Source organism: Zonotrichia leucophrys, chromosome 7 (assembly GCF_028769735.1).
Source record: "Zonotrichia leucophrys gambelii isolate GWCS_2022_RI chromosome 7, RI_Zleu_2.0, whole genome shotgun sequence".
Lineage (NCBI taxonomy): Eukaryota > Metazoa > Chordata > Aves > Passeriformes > Passerellidae > Zonotrichia > Zonotrichia leucophrys.
Genome location: NC_088177.1, coordinates 35,023,307 through 35,043,852, shown reverse-complemented (window position 1 = coordinate 35,043,852; position 20,546 = coordinate 35,023,307). Strand labels below are relative to the sequence as shown.

The window sequence follows — 20,546 nt, the reverse complement described above, 5'->3', positions numbered from 1 at the left end:
AGTCCCAGGCATTCTCTGTGGAGCATTTGCTGGCACTGTGCAGGGTGTTGGGAAAGGCAGAGCTCCCCTGGGCAGGAGGATGGGGAGGGGATTTAGTGGCAGCCATGGGGGTGACTGTGAAGGACTGGGATCCTGGACTTCACAAGTCTCCTCTGCTGAGATCATGTACTTGGCATGGCTGCCAGGCACAACCCATTCCAAAGGGGGGAAAAATGCAGAAAAGCAAAGTAAACATAATCTTGCTTCCACCGTGGCTTAGAGCAGTTTATGTATTTGCTGGTTGAGTTAGTTGGTGTGTATTAATGGACTTTCATGTGTGTTTCAGTGTAGCAGACTAATTTTAAGAGAGCCTAATAGAAAACCTAGGCATTTGTCTTCTGTCCCTCACATCCTTTCTATCAGATAGAGAAGGAAATTGGATATAAATGATGAATAAAGCACATTTCTTGACTTTTCTCCTCATTGATTAGACCTCCCTTTAGCTTCAGAGACATTGTGCAGAATCTGGATAACCAGACATCTTAATCCAGCTTCTATTCAATTACAATATTTTTCTATTAACACCTATTGTATCTCTTATCTTTACCAGCTCCTCGTGTCTTGGGAGCACAGGGACAGGTGGGACTGGCATGAAAATAACTCAAACGTGATTACAATAATTCACAGAACAATTGATTTTGCTGGAATATCAGAGCTTTGCTTAATTTTCTTAACTAAAGTCATTGTCTAAATTGCCTAAGCTATCATGCATCTGGGAAAATTTTGTACAGTTGTCAAAATTATCTTGACATGTTTTTTATGGGAAGATGTTTACCCAATGACAGCTGTGAGTCATGCACAGAAAGTCTAGAAGCTTTCATCCACTTTCACATCCTCAAGGAGAAGTACCTCATGTTTCAAGGCCTGTTTCAAGGGTTTTTATTTTGGTAAGAATTTATTTGGTTGCTGAAGTCTTTGTCACCTCTGTGGGTCAGAAATAAACACACTTCCAGGGAGATGAATTCACTCCTGGTACAAATGCTTTTTTACTAGGGTCAGGTTAAGTGAGCTGGAGGGTTAAATTGTTAAAAACACTGCACAGTACTGCTCATGAGATGTGTTTCAATCCAGCTCCTCCATTTCTATCATGATGTTCCTTCTGGAGGCTGCCACAGCAGATCTGAAACAGGCCAAACTTGCAGCTTGTGCTCAGCAGGGGTATCTGGCTGGTGTTCCATCTCTTAAGATAAGAAGCCACTGGATTTCAAGGAGACAGCCTAGTTGCAAAGACTTAGGTGGTAATTTAAATTTAAAAAGTAGAGGCTGAATTGTCAGCAGGAGAAAGGAAAGGGGAAATGTCCCTGTTTTAGTGGAGGAAGCCTCCCCCTAAGTTGTTTCAGAGTCTCACTCTTGCATCCAAGGGCCAAGGTGTTTCCCTGGAATGCCCAGGCAGCTCTTGCCTGGCTTCATCTGGATCACCATCAAGGATCCTTGCATGAAAATCAGTGCTGATTTGTACCTTTTAAATTATTTCAAGTGTGGAGGCGAAGAAAAACTTGTTTGCCACAGAGATTTGTGGAGGGTGGATGGCAGACCCAGGAATCTCCTTCCCTTCTGTTTCATTGCTAGAGAAGGGCAGCATTCCCTCCCCCCAGGCTGTGCCACCACGCAAAGGATGCTTTTCTGGAGTCGTGATAGAATTCCAGGAAAACTTAGACACACAAATATTTCTTTTAGCTGATGTTACACCAAGATTTCGTTAGGACAATATATTTTCCACTTCTTAATTTTATCGGTCAGTAATGAAAGAAAATTAAATTCCAGCAGAAAAATTAATAAAACACTGTTAAGGAAGTAGAATTTATCCATTTTATGTAAGACTTTTTTCCTTTTAGAAGCTTTATTAAAAAAAATCTGTGTTGATAATATTTTGTTCTTTAATAAAAGTAGGACTTAAAGGTTTTAATGATAAAAAAAACCCAAATCATAAATACTGGATTCTGCATGACAGTACAAATATTGTTGGGCAAGAATGCACAGAAGGTTTGCAGTTACAACAATCATTAAATGAATAAAATTATATAGAATAAGGTAGAAAGCATTACAATTAAGAATGCATCATCAAAGATTTTTGTATCTTCTGAAACAATTAAGAGTATTGAAAAATATGAATATCTTTTCTTTTCCTCAGGATTAGGGTTATACTGTATTATGTCTCCACATGCAGCTATGTATTTAAAAGGTAAATTAGATAATAATTATTTTCCTTTTTAAGGAAAGAATGAACTTATGTGGAGCAAAATACTTGTTTGGCTTTCCTCTGGGAGAACAGCATCACGTTTGAGGGATCAGTGTATATTGGGGCTGGAAAGGTGAGCTGGTCACTGAAATGCACAGAATGGATGGCATCAGATGAATGTTTTTATTGACTGCAGTCCTTGAACAGAGACATTCACAAGTGGCATAAGGGCTCTTTTAGTGTTTTCACCCAAAATACCACAGGTCACTCTCAGCAAGTAACTTTGTGCCAAATATAGAATCCAGTTGAAAGAGTGAAGTGGGCAGCTTTTGTTCCTTGTAGGCTCACCAAACAGAAGGCACATCAGAAAAGTTTCAGAAGTGTTTCTGCAGAGACATTTTTTGTTCTCTCCATCAGCTGAAGAGATTTAGTGCACATGTAGAACATCGCTCTCTAATACTCTCTAAAGAATTCTGCTGCTTTGCAATAGTTCAGCTATGACTTAGGGAGGCATTTAAACTCGTGACACTGGCTTCAGCAGCACTGCTCTTGTGTCACAGAAGCCTCTGGAAGGTGGTGGCTGTCACTGCTTTTCTGTTCTGCTCAAGATCCAAGCAGTGGCTGCTGTACAGCAGCAGCAGAACAGAGGGAAGGCAGCACACAGCACCTTCAGAAAATTTTTTCTGAGGCTCTGGTGTATTGGTGTAATCTTTGGATATTGCAGTTTTCCCTCATTACTCAGTAGAAGTACTTGCAGCATTTGAAATTGAAACCTCCTGATTTCTTCACTAGTACTTACACTGCTCTTTACTAGCCAAACACTGGAGAAGACCATGTGACTTTACCTGTTTAATTATCTTTCTAGCATAATCTACAAATTTCCACTATCTTAGTATTCTGCTGGCTGTAGCTCTGGGAAATGAAAGATGTTGTTGTATATACAACACAAATACATGAGTAATTTGATCTTGGAGCCAGCTGATGTTGTCTTTCATTTTAATTTTCATTATGCCTTTGGCTCTGTAGCTGCTCCAATTTTTTTATTAGACAGTAGTGTATAAAGAGGCAATAGAGGGTTAATTGCAGTTCAGGGAGAGTGTTTAAAAAACAGCACAAGCTATATCTTATAACAATAACACTTTCTCATAATGTTGGTGCTTTTTGTCTTTAGAATTCATCCATACTTCTAATTCATGATTGCAAATATTGGTGTAGCAGAATTGTCTTGGATAGTTAGAGCTTTTGTAATCGTCATATTTTTGTTCTTACATTGTTTACAGTAAGTATTCAAGATTTCATAATGATTTTTAAAAGTTAAAAAGTAACTCTCAAAAGTAAAGATAATCTCAGTGTCTGCCCCTGCAATTAATAATTGGACCACTTTGCTAATTCAATATACAACCACTTTGAAATGCAGCTTAGAAAGTCAAGTGTTAGCTGCTTTTAATCTGGCAGTTGCACAGACGATCACTTTAACAAACAATTTGCTACTGGCTGAGTATCATGAGAGTTGGAAATCTGAGGCAGAGCAGTGTCACACTGGAAGAAGGGGGTACGTGGTTTGGTGTTTGTTGCAGGTTGTTGTTTCCTATGACTTCTAAATCTCCATATATGTGCTTTATTTCTCCTTGTGACAGTTTTATTGCTTCACAGTAAAAGCTTCAAAAGTAATTGTTTGCAAAACAGGACCTAATGAAAATATTGAAACAGTATTTTGATTTAAATGAAAAATAAATAGAAAAACAGAATAGTGGTTAGTGGTGTTGGAAACTAAAAGGAATAGCCTAATGCTGTGATCTTAGAACAGAAGTAACCCTGAGCCTCTTCAACAGAGGTGCACCAAAGCAGAGTAACTTGGCAAAAAAAAACATAAGCTGTGACTTTTATAATAAGCAATGCTATTGCAAGGAACATGGCCCACCTTCTCATGTCGGTAGCCAGCCTTGTTTGCTCTGGCAGAGGTAGGGAACTAACTAAATTTATCTTGATGCTATTTCTCTTAAGCATGTTGTTGTCTCTTAATTACATATTGAATAGCATCTGGTGTTTGAAGAATTATCGAATAGAAACACAGCAGGGGGAAGTGTGGCAATGTTGCTGCAAGCTGATACTTTTTCTGCTGTGGTGGTCTGGAGGCTCTCTCCTGGCCACTGAGACGTCCTGCTTCTTCCTCAGCTTGGCCTGAGGTGCCCAAAACACCAATTTTGTAACACTGGTGTCAGGCCAAATTTAGCTCTTCATTTTGATTTTGTAATACCAGGTTTTCATAACTCCTAGAACATGTGGAACTAAACTGTTTCCATCTCTTTTCTTTTTTCCCTTTCAGTCACCAGGGGAAAAAATTATTGAAAACAGTTTCCTGCAGGAGATTCAACAAAGGCGTTGCAGTGCTCTGTTTGTGCGATGAAATCAAAGCCACTGGAAACTGTTTTGTTGTCTGAGATTGAGGGATCTATTATTTCAGTGGCACTAAGGAGCCACTGTGGTTTTTGAAAACCCCTCATAGCACACAGCTCTTCCTTAGGTGCTGAATCACCTTGGAAGAGCTCTGCCTTGGTAGCACCAGGAGAGCAGCATTTCTCGGCCTCACCCAGGTCATGGAGGAGCGAATGTGATAGTTTATGAAATATCACATGTGCCAATACTGCAGGCAGGTTTATTAGCTTACCTAGGAGTTACATGTAATTAAATGGTCTTTATAAACTAGTGTATTCCAAAAGCAGAAAGGTAGCAATCTTCTTACTTTAAATCTCTAGTTAGGCAGGGGAAGGAAGTCAACTACAAAACAGACAATTTTTCTTTCCATTGCCTTGAACAGCTCTTCAAGCACAGATTGTCTGAAATAGCTGCCATAATATGTTTTTACTTTTCAGGCCATGGAGCTTAGGGAATCAGATTTTTAGTATCTACATCATCTCTTTCCTCCTGGGACTGAAGCTGGTTACCATAGCAAAATGGCAAGGAAGCTGATAAGCAAGTAGTACCATTTGGCAAACAGGATATAAATTTATTTTGTTAAGACAGAGGACTGTGAAAAAAAAAACGGTTGCTCCTAGGATTTTTTTTTTCCTTTATTGTGTTTTAAAATGGCTGTGTAGAAAATTATTGTGAACAGATATTGAACAAAATTCTCATTCTCACTAACAAGTGTGGCTGCAAATAAAAGGAGCTTCAGTTTTAAATCTCTGCAGATCTTTAATATTTTCACAGAAAAGTTATACAGTAACAGAGATAATACAGAGTAATTTCACTCCTTGTGTTTCAGGGTGTTGCAAAGATGCCATACTGTAATTTAAATGAGCTCCTGCTAAACAGAACAAATACAGATACCTGTCCCCCCACTACTTGAAAATTACATTACAATATAGTTTTTGTTCCAACTTGATGAAGCATGGTCATCTGAGTCTATGTTGTAAATCAGTCTGTGAAGTCCCTTGGGTTTGTGTAAAGTGATGGGAGTGCTGAAAAGTTAAACTGCTTGGAGTTCCAAAAATGTTATCAATAATGTCAGTTCTGATGGTGTTTTTTGTACTCCCTGTCTCAGTGTCCAGTATGACCCACACACCCTGAACAGTACAGCCCGGCTGTTTAAGGCATCATCATAGCAGCTGTGTCTGTGCATGGACCCCACTGGGGGGACTTTTTATTGGCACAACACCAATTTGTCCCAAAAGACCTAAAAAGAGTTTGCTTTCAGGGCTGAGGTGTTCCTCTTTCTGCTGGGTCAATTCTTGTTATGTTGCCTGGCATCTAAGCCACCCTTTGTCTCCTGTTCTTGGTGCAAGACTTGAGTCACTGCTTTGGGGAGGTTTTTTGGGGTTTAGTGACTGTAAGTGAAATGAAATCTCAGAGTCTTGGGATTAAGCTGAAAACTGCTTATTTCCTTAAAACATTTGTTGTTCTCAGTTTTATCCATTCAAAAGATATCATACATGCTTATATAATTTTATAATCCCTGGCAAATTTTCTAATCACTGCACAACTCCAATAGCAAGGATTTGGGAGTCTTGCTGTAATCTGGACATGCAATAGATGCTGTTTAGTTTTAACCCCTTTGAGCCCATATTAACCACATTGAACTTGTAGAAGTTGTGTTCATTGGTTGAGAGTCTCAATCAGTGCATCCATGGAGTAAGAACCAGAGTAAATCCTAAGAAAGCTCTATTTTGACACCCTTTTTATGTTTGGGGTTTTTTTCAACAGAATAAGCACTGGCTGAAGGTTTTTTATGCTAGGAGGGATTTATCATGTTTAGAAATCATCATTATCACCAAAAAAATAGCATCAAATGCCCATTGGATGCAGCACTGGCTCAGGTTAAGTGGGCAGGACTTGGGTGGGGGTTGACTGGTGTCTGATCACTTGGGGGAGAGAGGTGGAGAACCTTGGATTTGGCAGGATCCAGCCAGGCTTAGAAAGAGCTGAGTGAGAATACAATTGTGAAGGGGCTGTGTGGGTTTACTATTGGATTAGATAGTATTAGATTATTTCATGTGTGACCTGCATCTTCATCACACCTCTGTGCCATCTGTGGGCTCTGCATGGAGGGACCCATTGGTAGGGGGTGAGAATAATTTCATCCATGTTGTCTGCCAATAGATCTGGACTGGTGACAGTCACCTGGGGGTGTCCATGACCTGCAGGTCCTTGTGCTGTAGAGTGGCACACAAATGTGGGAACTCACTGCGGGGGCATGGCCCAAAATGCAGCGCTTGGATGCAGGAGCTTGGGAAGTTGGAGTGTTGCCATCTACTGGCAGCCATCCACAGAGAGGCGTCCCTCCTCTGCCTGTGGTTGATGGTGTTGCTTATTTTGAGCTGAAAGATGAGGTTTTTCTGTCTAAATCCTGTTTCGAGTTGGAGTTGGCAATAAAAGAATTGTTGCTGTCCTTAGCATAGGAATGTAATCAGACAGTTGGAGTAATAGCAGTCAGATTTTTATGGAGAGGTTGTTACTCTTGGGATGTGGGTCCGTGTTTGAGATGGAGGCAGCTCCTCTCTCCTCCACAGTGTCCAAGTTGGTCTGGGGAGTTCTGAGCACCCCCTGTGAGCTCAGGGCTTGAGGGGTGTCCTGCAGCTCTCCTGCCCTTCAGAGTGTCTCCATATTTTCAGGGAATGGGCTGGGCTGGAAACTGCTTTTTTTATTCTGCAAGTAAAAAATTAATAAAGGCAAAGGATATATTTGGACTCATTAGGGAAGAGAGCAAAGATCTGTATTACTAAGAATCTTGGAGGTCTAACTGTCTTTTCCCCTGGAAGAGATGAGAGGTGTTTCAAATAAGTCTGTCCTCAAAGGGTGATCCAGTACAGTTTGTGCAAGTCTCAAAAAGTCCTACTGGGACTGGCCTCTGTTAAGAGAAATGTTTACATTAAGCCATCAGAACAGGCTTTGAGCATTCTGCTTGAAACAAATACCAGCAATGGGCATGAATATTTTTTCCTTTTTATTAAAAAATAGTTGGGAAATAAAAGGTTGCAACACAAATTTTCAGCAAAAGTTATGTGACTGCTTCCTTACAAAACATAACATGCATGGGAGTGGAAGAGTGACATAGTTCTTCCTTCATGCTTGTCCAGCTGAAATATGCTTCAGACTTAGCAACTCATTTCTGTACTCCTCCATAGAAATGTAAAAAACATATGTTTTTATCTAGAAACATAAAATTTTGAGTTGGAACTAGATTATAAAAACAACTCTGAAACCTTGTGAATACCAACACTTTACATTCAGTATTTTAAGAACTATTTCAAAGCAATGGTTGATATACCTTTGAAATGTTTTTGAGCCAAATATGTAGGTGCACAAACATGAAAATATTAGTGTCCCTCTGCCAGATCTCTCTGCATGAGTTATATGTGACCTCCAGTGATGGAGCAATGATGCACTTTTAGATTGATTTGTGTCTCAGTAGTTCCCAGATAATAGATAACCAAAGGCAAGATTGAAGAATTACCAGTCGAATTGTATCTTTTATTTGTGAAGTAGTACACAGTGGAAAGAACCTGTATTTGAGGTCATATATGGAAGTTTTATATTTTAAAGACTAGAGAGATAAAATTCATTAAAATTAAGAGCTTGAGGTTTAAATATGTGTTGGTTTAAGGAGTCATGGAAGGGGCTGGGTTCTGGCTGGTGTTTTGTTACCAATGGCAGTTTTCCAAAGTTTAACCAAATATTTTTCTCTCTTTTTCTTTTCTCTTTTTTTTTTTTTTTTTTTTTTTTTTTTTTGTTGTTTTCTTTTTTTTTTGCAGCTGGTCTCCAATGTTCTCATCTTCTCCTGTACAAACATTGTAGGCGTGTGTACCCACTACCCAGCAGAGGTGTCCCAAAGACAGGCTTTCCAGGAGACCAGGGAATGCATACAAGCCAGGCTGCATTCTCAAAGGGAAAACCAGCAGCAGGTAAGAGCAACAGTTGGAAATAAAGCATGAAAACGCTGAAACAGAATTAGCATGCAAATTGTTCCTGTAGGATGGCATTGCAGGCTTCTTGCTTCATGAGTAATCCAGGCAAGAATAGGTTGTTGTTAGAGGACAGGATTTTTAAGGGTTTGAAAGAAGGCTCAGGGGTGTTCTTGTCTAATACTCTGATGGACTTTTCCAGAGACAAGCTACATATCCAGTGGCATGTGCTCCGTGGATTAAAATTACCCAGTACACAAAGAGTCTGCATAGATTTTGCACCCATCATTGCTGCCAAGTGTTAAATGCAGATGCAACACACAGGCTTTGGACTGACCCTCTTGGTAAGGTCAAAGCCTGGCATGATTGTCATGTCAAGCCACTGCCAAAAGAGAGCTGTAAGGCAGGCAAGAATTGGTCCACACAATGTAATGTTCCTTGATGCCTCCAAAGAAGGTCCTCTTCCCTCTTTTCCCAAAGGTTCTTACCTGCTTACACACCTCTCTGTATCCTATTGTCTTCAAATTAATTGTATTTGTTCAAAAATTAGGATTCATCATGAGCTTCATTGTTTTTTTGCTAAAAAAGCTCTCTTGCTGCCAACATACAGCTTAGTTGTCAGGGTGCTGAATGTATGTGCTCCCCTAATTCATTTGTGGGTTCTCTTGCAATGAATCTCTTGTGTCTCAGAATTAGACACAGAAGGTCTTTTGGGGCAGCTTAACTATTCCCTTGCTAACTAACACACATCTCTGCCCTGCACTACATCTCATAGTGGTCTGTTCAGTCCAATTTGAAATTAATCATGAAATGGGACTTCCACTCATCCCTTGGGAGATATCTCAGAGCTTGATTGTGGATTTGGGGAGAGGTCGGGGGAATTAATCAGCTGGGGAGTCTTTGTATCTCTGTGGCAACTCCGTTTCATTTTCCTTCATGTCTCAGCCCATCTGTATCTATGGATTTGTGTTTTGGCAGTGTTTCATGAGGTACCTCTGGCTGACATAGCTGCTGTTCAATCCTTGCTGTGAAATAACATGTGCATGTGCTTATTTGGTGCTTTCTGTATGAAAACAAGATTCACACTCAAGAGTCCTTTTTCCTTTGCAACAAATATTGTATCAGAAAGATGAAATGAGCAGCCTATTCCTTCCACACCTTGAAGTGGAGGAAAGGACTGAGCCAAGAGAATGTGCCATTTTACTCATTGATTTCAGCCCTGTGCTCCCTGCTGAGAGGCAGCCTCAGCAGCGTGGCTCAGATGCCTGTGCTCTGCTGGATTTGGGCACTTCTGTCTCAGAAGCAGCTCCCTGGAGCAGCCCTGACAAATGCCCTATCTTGATGCTTTTTTCTTCTCCCCCTCTCCAGGAAGCATGGCACACATAAGAAAGCCAGGACATCAGAAAACCGTGGGTCAAAGCCAGTCCCTGCCAAGTGCTCCTCAGTGCCTGCAGCAGTGACTGCGGGTCCTGGCAGCTGGAGACTCCTAATGAGATTATTTGCTGCCACAGCCTGGGCTGACATTGATCTCCAGGTTCAGTTCAGATGACTCCATGCATAATGCATTGAGATAAGCACGAGGTGACAGCAGACACAAATAAGGACAGATCAGCCCACATGTCCAAACAGGGGTGGAGGAAAACACAACTGCACAGCCCAACACTGTTATTTATAGTTGCTTGTCTTTTTCTGGAGATTGATGGTGCTGCTGTGTGCTGTTCTCTTATAAAGGCAGGCAGATTTTCTCAGGCAAATGACCTTGTATTTTCCTTTATTAAGCATCTACAGCACCCAAAATTAGCCTAAAAGTAAATAGAAATTCCAGAATATCCAATGCAGAAAAAAGATGACTTGTGATTTCATTACTTGAGATAAGCTAGGGCAGAGCCATAACAGGAATTGCTGTTGTTTGCCCAAAACAAAATATTCTTGGATGAAAAATCATGTGTTCTCCACATTGTGTAGGGAGCAAATAGCATTTGGGTAAGAGATGGGTTGTTGGGACTGCACTGTCTTAATTCTAGCATTGCATGTCTTCTGTCTCTGTAAAATTGTTCTCTCCCTTTTTTCATCTCAGCATCACTTCTGCAAAGTTGTTCTCTCCTTTTTTTCATCTCAGCATCACTTCTGGTAAAAACTAACTGTTGCTATACCTGAGAAGAAATGGAAAATCCTAACATACTAAATATTCACAGTGATTTGAGGTCATCTTGGGGGAGGACTTCATAAATAGTTAAAATTTCTTTGCAGAGTCATTGTGGGGATGTGTGTGCCCATGCACAAATATATCCATGTGTACGTATGTAAACAGGGTAGATCTGTGTTGAGCTCCTTCATCTATGTGCCTGTTTTAGAGACTAGCTGTCCTTGGGATGCAGTTGTTTAATGTATAATTCAGTGGAACTATACTTGCATGTTATTTTGAAGGGAGAATTATATATGGATTTGCTCTTGCATTTTTATCAGGTCAGAATGCTGCCTTGTTATACTTGTAAAACACCAGTCCTGGTCACCTCACTGGTGCCTAATACAGGATTTTACAGCGAGGACTGCAGCACTTTCTAGTTATTGGAGCAAAATGAAAATTTTTCTCTAGTGGAGACCCTCATTTTTCTGCTCCATTTGAAATAAAACACAGGGATTGTGTTGTTTTGAAGGCCTTTTCATGTGGCTTATGCCTTACAAATGCACTTGTTATAGCCTTCTCCTGTTACAGCCTTCTCCTCTCCTTCAGAGGTTATTTCCAGTGATTGTTATGACTCCAAGCAAACAGAATAAAGATAATGCTCAGCTCTGTAACACAGCTCAACTTCCTAATTAGTAGCTGCATGAAGGGATGTTGTGCCACGTGCATTTGTTTCACCTGATGAGCCTATCTCATCCCCTGATTATTAGCTCAGAGCAGCGGTAGTGCAGATCCTGGAGATCTCAAGTGTCTTGAAAATATTGGTGATTTAATCTGGCAAGTTCCTGTGGTGTCAGGAAGAGTAGGGGTGGGGGCTCTCAAGCAAAAGCTACTCGGAAATGTAAGTGACAATCTCCTGGAATGCTCCAAACAGACACTCAGGCTCCTCTCTCTGTTTTGGAAGCGAGTAATGCTCCATGCCCATGCGCCCACAGGGAGTGTTCCAAACCTGTGGGTGCCCCCAAACCTCCCGTAAAGCTCCAAGTTATTTAGAGGATGTGTAAAATCACACATAAAATAGCAGCTTTCACACATTTGAGGATGCCTATTAGAATATGCAAATGACAACAGGGTATGCAGCATTTACTCTGGAAAGCATACAAATGTGTTGTGCTTTTCCACTCAAGGAGTGCACCAATAGCTGACAGAAGCCTAAGGACACGTGCATGATTCATGAGCTGCTTTTTTTTTAAAAAAATAAGGATATGTAACTGTTAGCACCTGCAGTATGCTAGTGACGGTGACAGTACTTTAAAAAACAAGTGTCTTTTCATGACTGCTACAGTTTTAAGCAGAGATACAAATCCCTCCAACACATCTTCTGTGTTATTACTATCTCTTCAAAGACTGAAGGCAGGCTCTCTTTATGGTTAAAAGAAATACTGGGCAGTGCTACAGACTATTAAATGTCTCAGTGCATGCTGAGCACATTTTCAGTGAATTCATCTTCCTCTGGTTCCCCCAGGGTTCCTCTCTCTCCCTAGAGGAAGAAAAAGATGGTGAAATTTCAGTTAAAGCTAGGAATTAGAAGCCAAAAAGCTGCCTATAACTGCAGCATGGGCAAGTGGTTTGGTGACGTGAGTACTTGGGACAGGATTGCTGACCCCTCTGAGTCAGGCCTGAGTTTGAGCCCTGCTGCTCCCTGTGTTGTTGAGAATTAATGAGCTATTAGATAAGGTTGGGGACCTTCCTTCTGTGTCATCAAGAAGGAAGGCCCTTCTCTTCCTCCTGCTCACTGCAGGGAAGGAAAAATAAAGAAAAGAGTGACACAAGAAAAAAAAAAAATCCCACTTTTGGGATTTTTCAGCTATTCCAGAGCACTGCCTGCAAGTTGGACCAGACCACAGCAGAGCTGATCCCAAAGGAGATGCTCCCCACCTTCATGAGCTATAGCAAAACCTTTTGAACTTCACAGGGTGTGACTGGGAATAGAATGCAGCTCTGGGCAGAATTCTCAGGTGTGATTCCTGATATACAAAAACGCATCCCTGGGGCACAAATTACCCGCAGATTTAAATTCTATAATTTCTGTGTGAAATTGGCATCAAATTTAGAATAATAACAAGCACTTGCTTTTATGTGAGTTTTTAGGAAAATCACCAGGAAGTCATCATTTTGTCAATTTTTGCATACTCTGTAGGAATAGCTTGCAAAATAATGTTACAAAAGTCACACAAAATCTACGATCAGTAAATGAAAGTGCCAATTGAGGGGCAAGGAGAGCCACAAACTGTTGATGGTTTGTGGTTTTTGAAAATACTCTTGGTAGGTGAGTGGGTGGGTTTACAGATCTTAATGCAATTGGGCACTACCAGCAGTTTAAAGTGTAGCAGTAGCACTTCTCATGCTGGTGTTATCGGGGCGTTTCTACGACGTTTTAGCTGCTAAGAGCAGGTTTGTGCCTGCTGGGGGAATGTGCTTAGATAATTAGATAAGCAAGGAAGGAATTTTAAATAGTGCCCAAGGGCGTTGGGGTATCATTCCTCTGGTGTTAGGTGAAGGAAGACTTGGTGGTGGTGTGCAGAGACTGTGTGGGAGGTCAGACAATCTCATTTATCAGAGTCCTTCCAAGAACGATGCACGGACACTCTTTGAGTTGCATGGTTGGCATGAGAATTGGCAACCATGAATTGTAAGCCCAGTGCACCTGGAATGCAACGTAATACATTTCTTCTAAAACCATTGAATTCTTATTGTGGGGTTGGGAAGACAATTGCATATGACTGGTTAGGGGATCAGCTCCTGGGGTTATGGAGCCCATTTTGCTTGGCTGTACTCATCTCTCACCAAACTGATGAGTCATTTCTCCCCAGTAAGGAACAAAGTGTGTTTGTTAACTGGGCAGCAGGTGTTTTAATTGGTTCATCTGTCTGACTCCACAGGAGCGTCTCCTGCTCTCTGTACTTCCTCGACATGTTGCCATGGAGATGAAAGCTGACATTAATGCCAAACAGGAAGACATGATGTTTCATAAGATCTACATCCAGAAGCATGACAATGTCAGGTAAGAACAGCAGCCTGTCTCCCAGCCATGGGGGAGGAGGGACCCTCCCAGTGCTTTGCCCTGAATGCCCAGGGATGAAGATGTCAATGACATATAATCCAAAATCAGTGTAAAGGCTCTGAAGTGTCGCTAGCTGACTTTTGAAAGTTTCTTTATAAGATGGTAGGAGGATTGCCTCATTCAAACAATATCTTTCTTTGAGAAGTGACTTGAACTGAGCTCTTCCCTTACATTTTCCTTTTTTTTTTCCTTATTTCTTTGCTGGAGTAAGTGTTGATGGTTTTGAGAAGGTGTTATACTGGGGGTGAGTTATTTCTGGACAATTACAAGCACCCCTTTGATAAGAGATGATGGAATGCAATTTAAAAATTGGGAGCACTTCCCACAGGGTGAATTGCAGAGCCTGGCTAAGGTCTACATTTTCTGGAGTGGTTTCTGGCAGTTTGGAATTACAAGCAGGGGGTCCATTAGTGACAGCCTTGACACCTGTTCAGTCACCCAGCAATGTGTTGCTCCTTGGTCTACCTGGATGAGGAGAAGAGTTTGATATCCAATCTCTGTCAAGTCATGCAAAATCAAACTCAGCCTGTGCTGTTGGGGTAGTCCAGCCCCAGGAGCTTCTGAACATCTCCTGGTTCCCCTGGCCAGTTTCCCAGCGAAGAGACAATAAAGTAGTACTTCAGGTGGCTTGATAGCTTTATAGGCTGCACTTGCAAAGTTTAACCTGATCTTAACACATTTCATTTCTGCTGTTGTACGTGATCTCTTTGGAGAACATTTATGTCTCAGCTAAGCCAGGTCCTGGAACTGTGTAACAGCTCTGTCAGTCTATAAGTGCTTCTTTTGAGACATAGGGACTGGGGACAGAGAACTTGCCTTTTCCATCTCCCTTCACAACAAGAGTTTTTTCCTGTGAACTCCCTCTGTAGCTTTTCTCTCTCGTGCAGCTTTAGTATGTGGTTGAATTATATTTTCTGACACTTTAGGCTTAGCAAGTGAAAGTGAGTTTCTAACATACTGCTCCCTCCAGTAGCTGACATGAAAAAAATCCACATGAAATTCTGATGCATTTGAAGACTTTACCTTAGGATTGAGGGTAGCTGGGAGAGGCAATGTACAAGCAGAAAACTGGGAGCTTGCTCAGTGTTGAATGTAGTCTTATATAAAACTCACTGAAATCAGGGAGAGTCTGTGTGCTGGCTTGGATGGAATTCAGCCCTTCAGTTTTTTTGGTTGTGACTCAGTAAAGAGATAAAGATCCACTAGCAAGACAATGAAGACAAATCAGTATCAGAAATCAAAGACAGTAACATTCAGTGATGAAAAATAAAGGATATATGCATGGTGATGAAGAGGAGGGGAAGAGGCCATCCACAGTGCCCTCAGCAGACTTTGTGCTACAGTAAATTACATTTTGTGTCTTCACATTCATTTTTTCCTTAATGACACTGAGCTTGTTCAAGTAGGTGTGTAAATTACTTGTGATAGATGCTGATTGTGAATTACTTTTTTCCATTACTCAAAGGTCAACCTGACATTCAAACTAAGTGCAATTCATTAGCATGCCATAAGACTATGGTATTTTAGACTTCCACATCAATTTTCATATGTCATTATTTTGCAGGTTTGAAAGTGGTTCAGTGGACAAATCTTAGTAAAGCTGATTGTCTCTTTAGGATGATACTGATTTGAAATTTTAATCTATATGATTACATATGCAAAAACTAAATAAACAATGAACTAAGTTTGCAAATGAAAAATTTTAAAGAGGGAAGGGGAATCTGATATAACAATAGTGACTGAAAGAAAAATAGACTAAAGATAATGGCTGGTATGGAGATCTCAAAAGATGCATCAAAAAATGGCACATGGCTAAGAGTATAGAAAGAGAGAAGAGCTATGATTTTCAGCTATGGCTGTGAAGAAACATGAAAGGTGAAACACAAATACATAAATGGCTATGTGCACCAGTCAGTTCCTGATGAGTAGCTAACAGAACTCTGGCAAACATTTAATTTTCATATCTTGCATATTTATTGAATAATACAAGCATTTATGTAATAGTGTCACTTCTGCTGCTTACAAGGAATTTTGACTTTATTCCTCATGCTAATGAGTGTTTAGGAATCGGGCCCTTGCAGGTACCAACCAGCTCCAGTGCAAAGGGACTCTGAGGTCTCAAAAGGTCTTAAGAGGAAACAACATAAATGATATCTTCCTCAAAGTGTGGGCTTTGTTGTCTATGCCTGTGAGGTCCTAAATCACAGCCCACTGAAATCATGGAAAAGGCTGGAAAAGTGAGATAAGAAATAGGAATAAAATAGTGTATATGCTGAGAGCAAATAGAAAATAACTCAGGAACATCTCATCTTCATGTACTTTAGGGAAATGAATAACTAAGTGCGAATATTGAAGAAAGGAAACATGATTTGGAACAAATGACTCATTTCACACCAGGAGTTCAGCACGGAGCCTTTGCTCTTGCCTGGGTGCACTGAAACCACCTCTAGTGGGAATGGCTGGGGATGATTTTGAAGCATTTACGTGCACACAGAAACACCCTGGAGGGGGGAGGCAGCATCTCAGGGATGCTGATTAATGAACTAGCTGAATAAAAGCAAGCAGGCTCTTTACTTTGCATAGGGAAGTGCTTAAGGGGAGGCTTTTGAGAGGAGAACGCTCCAAGCAATTCTGGTTTGTGTTCGTCACTATTCAAAAATGTCATAAGAGCTAAGTTTTTATGAGCTAAAGGTTATTGTGTCAAGGCAATTGAGAAGTATGTGAAGTCAGTGCAAGGGTGCTGTGCCCAGCCATTGAATCTGGCTTCCTGTTGATGATTTATCAGCAGGAGCATTTCCTCTGCAGCTCAGAGGAGTGGGAAGGTCTGCACAGAGCTGTGGGTTTTCCTTCTCCATCAGCTGTATTCAGTGATGCTTTCTCCTCCCATTCCCCAAGATTGTGTATAAAGGCAGATTTTAATGAAGGTATAATGGATGGGAATTTTTGTTAACTATTAATTTAAAAGTTTGATTGTCATCTTCAAGCTTGGAACCCAACATCTTGATTTTTACTGGATCTTCAGAGTGAGGTGGCTTTCCAAACCCACTGTCAACAAGGAAATAATGAGGCTCTGGAGGTTTCCATCCAGATGGGTTTAACTTGGGTCCTTTGAACTCAGGAGGCACTGGAGCACAGCCTGGTGCACTTAGCCTGGTTTGACATTTTGTGTGGGAGAAGTGGCTTGCTAAATTCTCTTCCAGACAAGATTAAATATTTTAATTTTCAGGGATGATTGGGTCTGGGCTTTTGGGACCACCTCTAATTTTAATTAAAAACCAAACCCAAACCACTCTACCAGCAGAAAACGTTAATCTAAAATTATGTGAAGTTAATGTGTGTAGGCTTTCTTTGCTAGTTTAAAAATGAAGTGTCCTTAATTTTACAGTTCTGCATTTATATGCTTAGTTTTAGATTCTAGGTGACATGGTTCAGGTTTTTTTGGGCAATTTTTGGGGTTTTTTGTGGGGTTTTTCTGTGTGTTTTTTTTTTTTTTTTTTTTTTTTTTAGAAAAAGAGGTTACACACTTTCTTTTTTTCTTTTTTGTTTGTTTAAGAAAAAAATAAGTCAGTTTAAACCTGTGTAGAAGAGATCTTCCTTAAGTAGCAGCAGTAGGTCTGTAAAGCACAGCCATGATCCTTCCATAAGGAGCAGTTCTGCTATGATATTTCTTACTGTGGTACACTTCCCTTAGAGGGTGGGCTGTATCTCCTTAAGGGAAAGAGGATTTTTTAAATGCAAAATACTGTGGTACTTTTGATCTGAATGGGTAAAAGACAACCATTTTTGAGCAAATCTTTTTATCTGGATTTCCTGCAAATGAGTTCATAATCTCCTGATTATTGTTATGGAAAGTAAAGTTCAAAGACTAATTTATCCACAATGAAAATATAATTTCCTGTAATTTTTGGCAGCAAAATTTGTTTCAGGATCATGTTCTTCTGAAAATTTTAGTGGTGACAAAACAAAGATGCAAATGTTTGAGGTTAATACCCTCTTTTTCAATGCACATGAACAGAACCTTTAAACAGAAAATGAAACATTTTCCTGTCCTGATTTATTGAATGAGAATTAACTTTGACAAATCCAGAACCTCAGAGCATGATTTGACCTTTCCCACATGTGTGTGTGTTAAATATAAAGTCTATTGTCAAAAACCATCAGGAAAGGAGTTCCCAAGACTATGCAAGTAATTTTGGGTAAACAACAAGGTGAATTATGTAACTAAATTTGTTCATGTTATCATGAATGAGATTATGGCTGATAGACAAGCCCTAAATTATGCATAGATAATATTGTTTATCTATCATGCTTCCCAGACAGAATTTTAAGTGTTTTGCATTACTATTGCTATTTATAGCGTCTCACTGCAGTGATAATGGCTTTAATGTTATCTAGGTTTGGCCAAATATAGTAATCTCTGTGCTATAAAAGGAGGCTTGAAGTCCTCTGTGAACGGATAAAGGTTGGCTTTGTCATTGAAATTCCTTTAATGAACTGTTTCAAGAAGCTTATTTTAGGGCTGGCATCCAAGTGCAGTAAAAGTGACAGTTTCCTCTCTTCACCCCTTCACATAATTCTTATGAATCATGTACTCAACAACATTAACCTGCTTTCAGAGTTTCTTAAACTTCTTGACAACTTGAACTAAACCATTTGCAGAAATGAAACAAGACCATTTGCTTTCGGCTTTTTAAATGAAAAGCATTTGTAACTCGTCTTCTGATTTAATGACATTCTAACACCCAAAAGTTCTCCCCTTGAAAATGACCAAAGAGTTGCGCTTTGGCTGAGTGTCAGGGTATTCAGACCAGCTGTGTCAACTTAACCTCTTCACCTTTTAGGTGTTGTGATGCCTTATTAGTTGCTTAGGAAGTTTTTTAAATTCCCGGGTTGCGAGGTTCTATGGAATTGTGAACTAGGACATTTAAGGAAGAATTCAACTAAGCAAACATCTTTTTCTTCCCTCCTCCCACTCTCCTCACACACAGGACATCCATTCTTAATGTTTCTTGGTGGTGAAGGACTTAATGCTCCTTAATAAAAGAGTTACATTATGACAGGTATAAATTTCTGGCAATTCTGACAGGGATATTTTCAAATATTACACAGTCCCTCATCTCAGCCAAAGTTTGTGTAGCTTTAATTTCTCTGGAAAGCCTCATTGCCAGGAAAGGGCAGGAGCAGTAACTTTTTAAAATATTTACTGTATAATCCATCTTCCTCCTTGTCTTCTTTCCTTTCTGTGGGGAGGCAGAATAAAAATTGATGGTTTCTGTTTAAAAACAAGCAAGACCAGCATTAAGAAGGAGAAAGCCCAAGAGCCACTTTTATCCATGTTTTCCATCCTTGCTGCTGCTCTCTGTGCCAGTCCCTGAGCTTCAATTTCCTCCAAAGTGTGTTGATGGGTTGGTTGGTTGTTTCTCAGAATCGAGGCTTGGCAAGACCTCTCCCTCCTTCTCCTTGCTCAAGGCATGTGCCCACGAGCAGTAGAAAGTTATTTTTGCCTGTAGGTGGGGGTAACTGTGGGTTTCATGTGAGTTTAGAGCATTTAATTGCTGTAACTTCTGGTTGAAGCTGTAGGATGAGAAAAGTGAGTAGGAGGGAAATGAGCCTGCCCACATCTTTCCCCAAATGACAGCAGGGAATTTTACCTAAATGGGAACTCTCTCTGTCAAGAACCAGCTCTTGGGAGTTTCACCTGTGCATGGCGGATGTGAATCTTTGCTTTTTAATGTTGCAGATTTTTCTTTTTTTTTTTTTTTTTTCAAGTTAGCAATAAGTTTGAGGAAGTGCAGAAGTAGGTTTCACCCATGGATGAAGGTGAAATACTCTGCTCTTACCACCACTAATCACTTGTCTGTTCCTAATCAATATGTTGTTTTGGAGAGGAAAAAGTCACTTATCTTTTGGAGATTTTCATTCACACTAAAATTCATGTGTAAAGAAATTCATTTATTGCAGCCTTTACACACCTGGAGCTGACCTCAAAGCTGGGCAATAAGTCTGGGTGATAATATTACAGGGGATGTTTCAACCCAGAATCACTCCCTCTCCATAATAAATGGAGAGGGAATGATCCAGACAGGGATCACCAGAACACCAGACAGGGAGTGATCTTGATGATGGTTCAGCCATGAAAACTTCTAAGCCAATAAGGACACCAGTTTTCTATATTTTAGCAAATCTACCTCTTTGTGCATGTACACAGCAACCTTTAAGAACAAATACATGCTAACTCGTTGAAGTATTCATTTGCTCTGTGATCTTCCTCTTTGAGCTGGGAATATATTGTGATCCTGGTCCCTGCTGGGAGCCCCTGGTGGTCTCAGGGCTGTGAGTGAGCCTTGTACCCTGTGCAGAACAAGGCAGATAAATTCCTGGTGCAAGGCACCCTGTCCTGAGCACGTGTGCTGCCCTCAGGGTGAGGTCCAAGGGGTGCAGCCTGCCAGGTGACTGCAGATCTGCAGCCACCAGCCAGGCAGCAGCAATTAGGAAGGGCCTGTGATGTATAATTCACACCCTGCTATCTGAGTGTACACAAGGGCCTGTGAAGTTCACAGGGTGATGGACTGAAGAGCGTTAGATGTTTTAATGATGAAATACTGTGAAGGGTAATTTGGAGAGAATAATGAAGGTGCCTGCAGAAGTTTACAGAGCAGAATTTTAACTCATCAAGGT

The 20,546-nt window shown here is 40.5% G+C and overlaps 1 protein-coding gene across 1 annotated transcript in view; it reads left to right on the top strand.

Moving 5' to 3' along the window:
* The window catches only part of ADCY5 (adenylate cyclase 5), a 203,813-nt gene that overhangs the window by 111,491 nt on the left and 71,776 nt on the right, over nucleotides 1-20,546 (top strand). Inside the window, exons 2-3 of the mRNA XM_064719085.1 lie at nucleotides 8,470-8,619; nucleotides 13,687-13,808. Of these exons, the coding sequence (XP_064575155.1) occupies nucleotides 8,470-8,619; nucleotides 13,687-13,808 (272 nt within the window). The remainder of the gene's footprint in view (nucleotides 1-8,469; nucleotides 8,620-13,686; nucleotides 13,809-20,546) is intronic.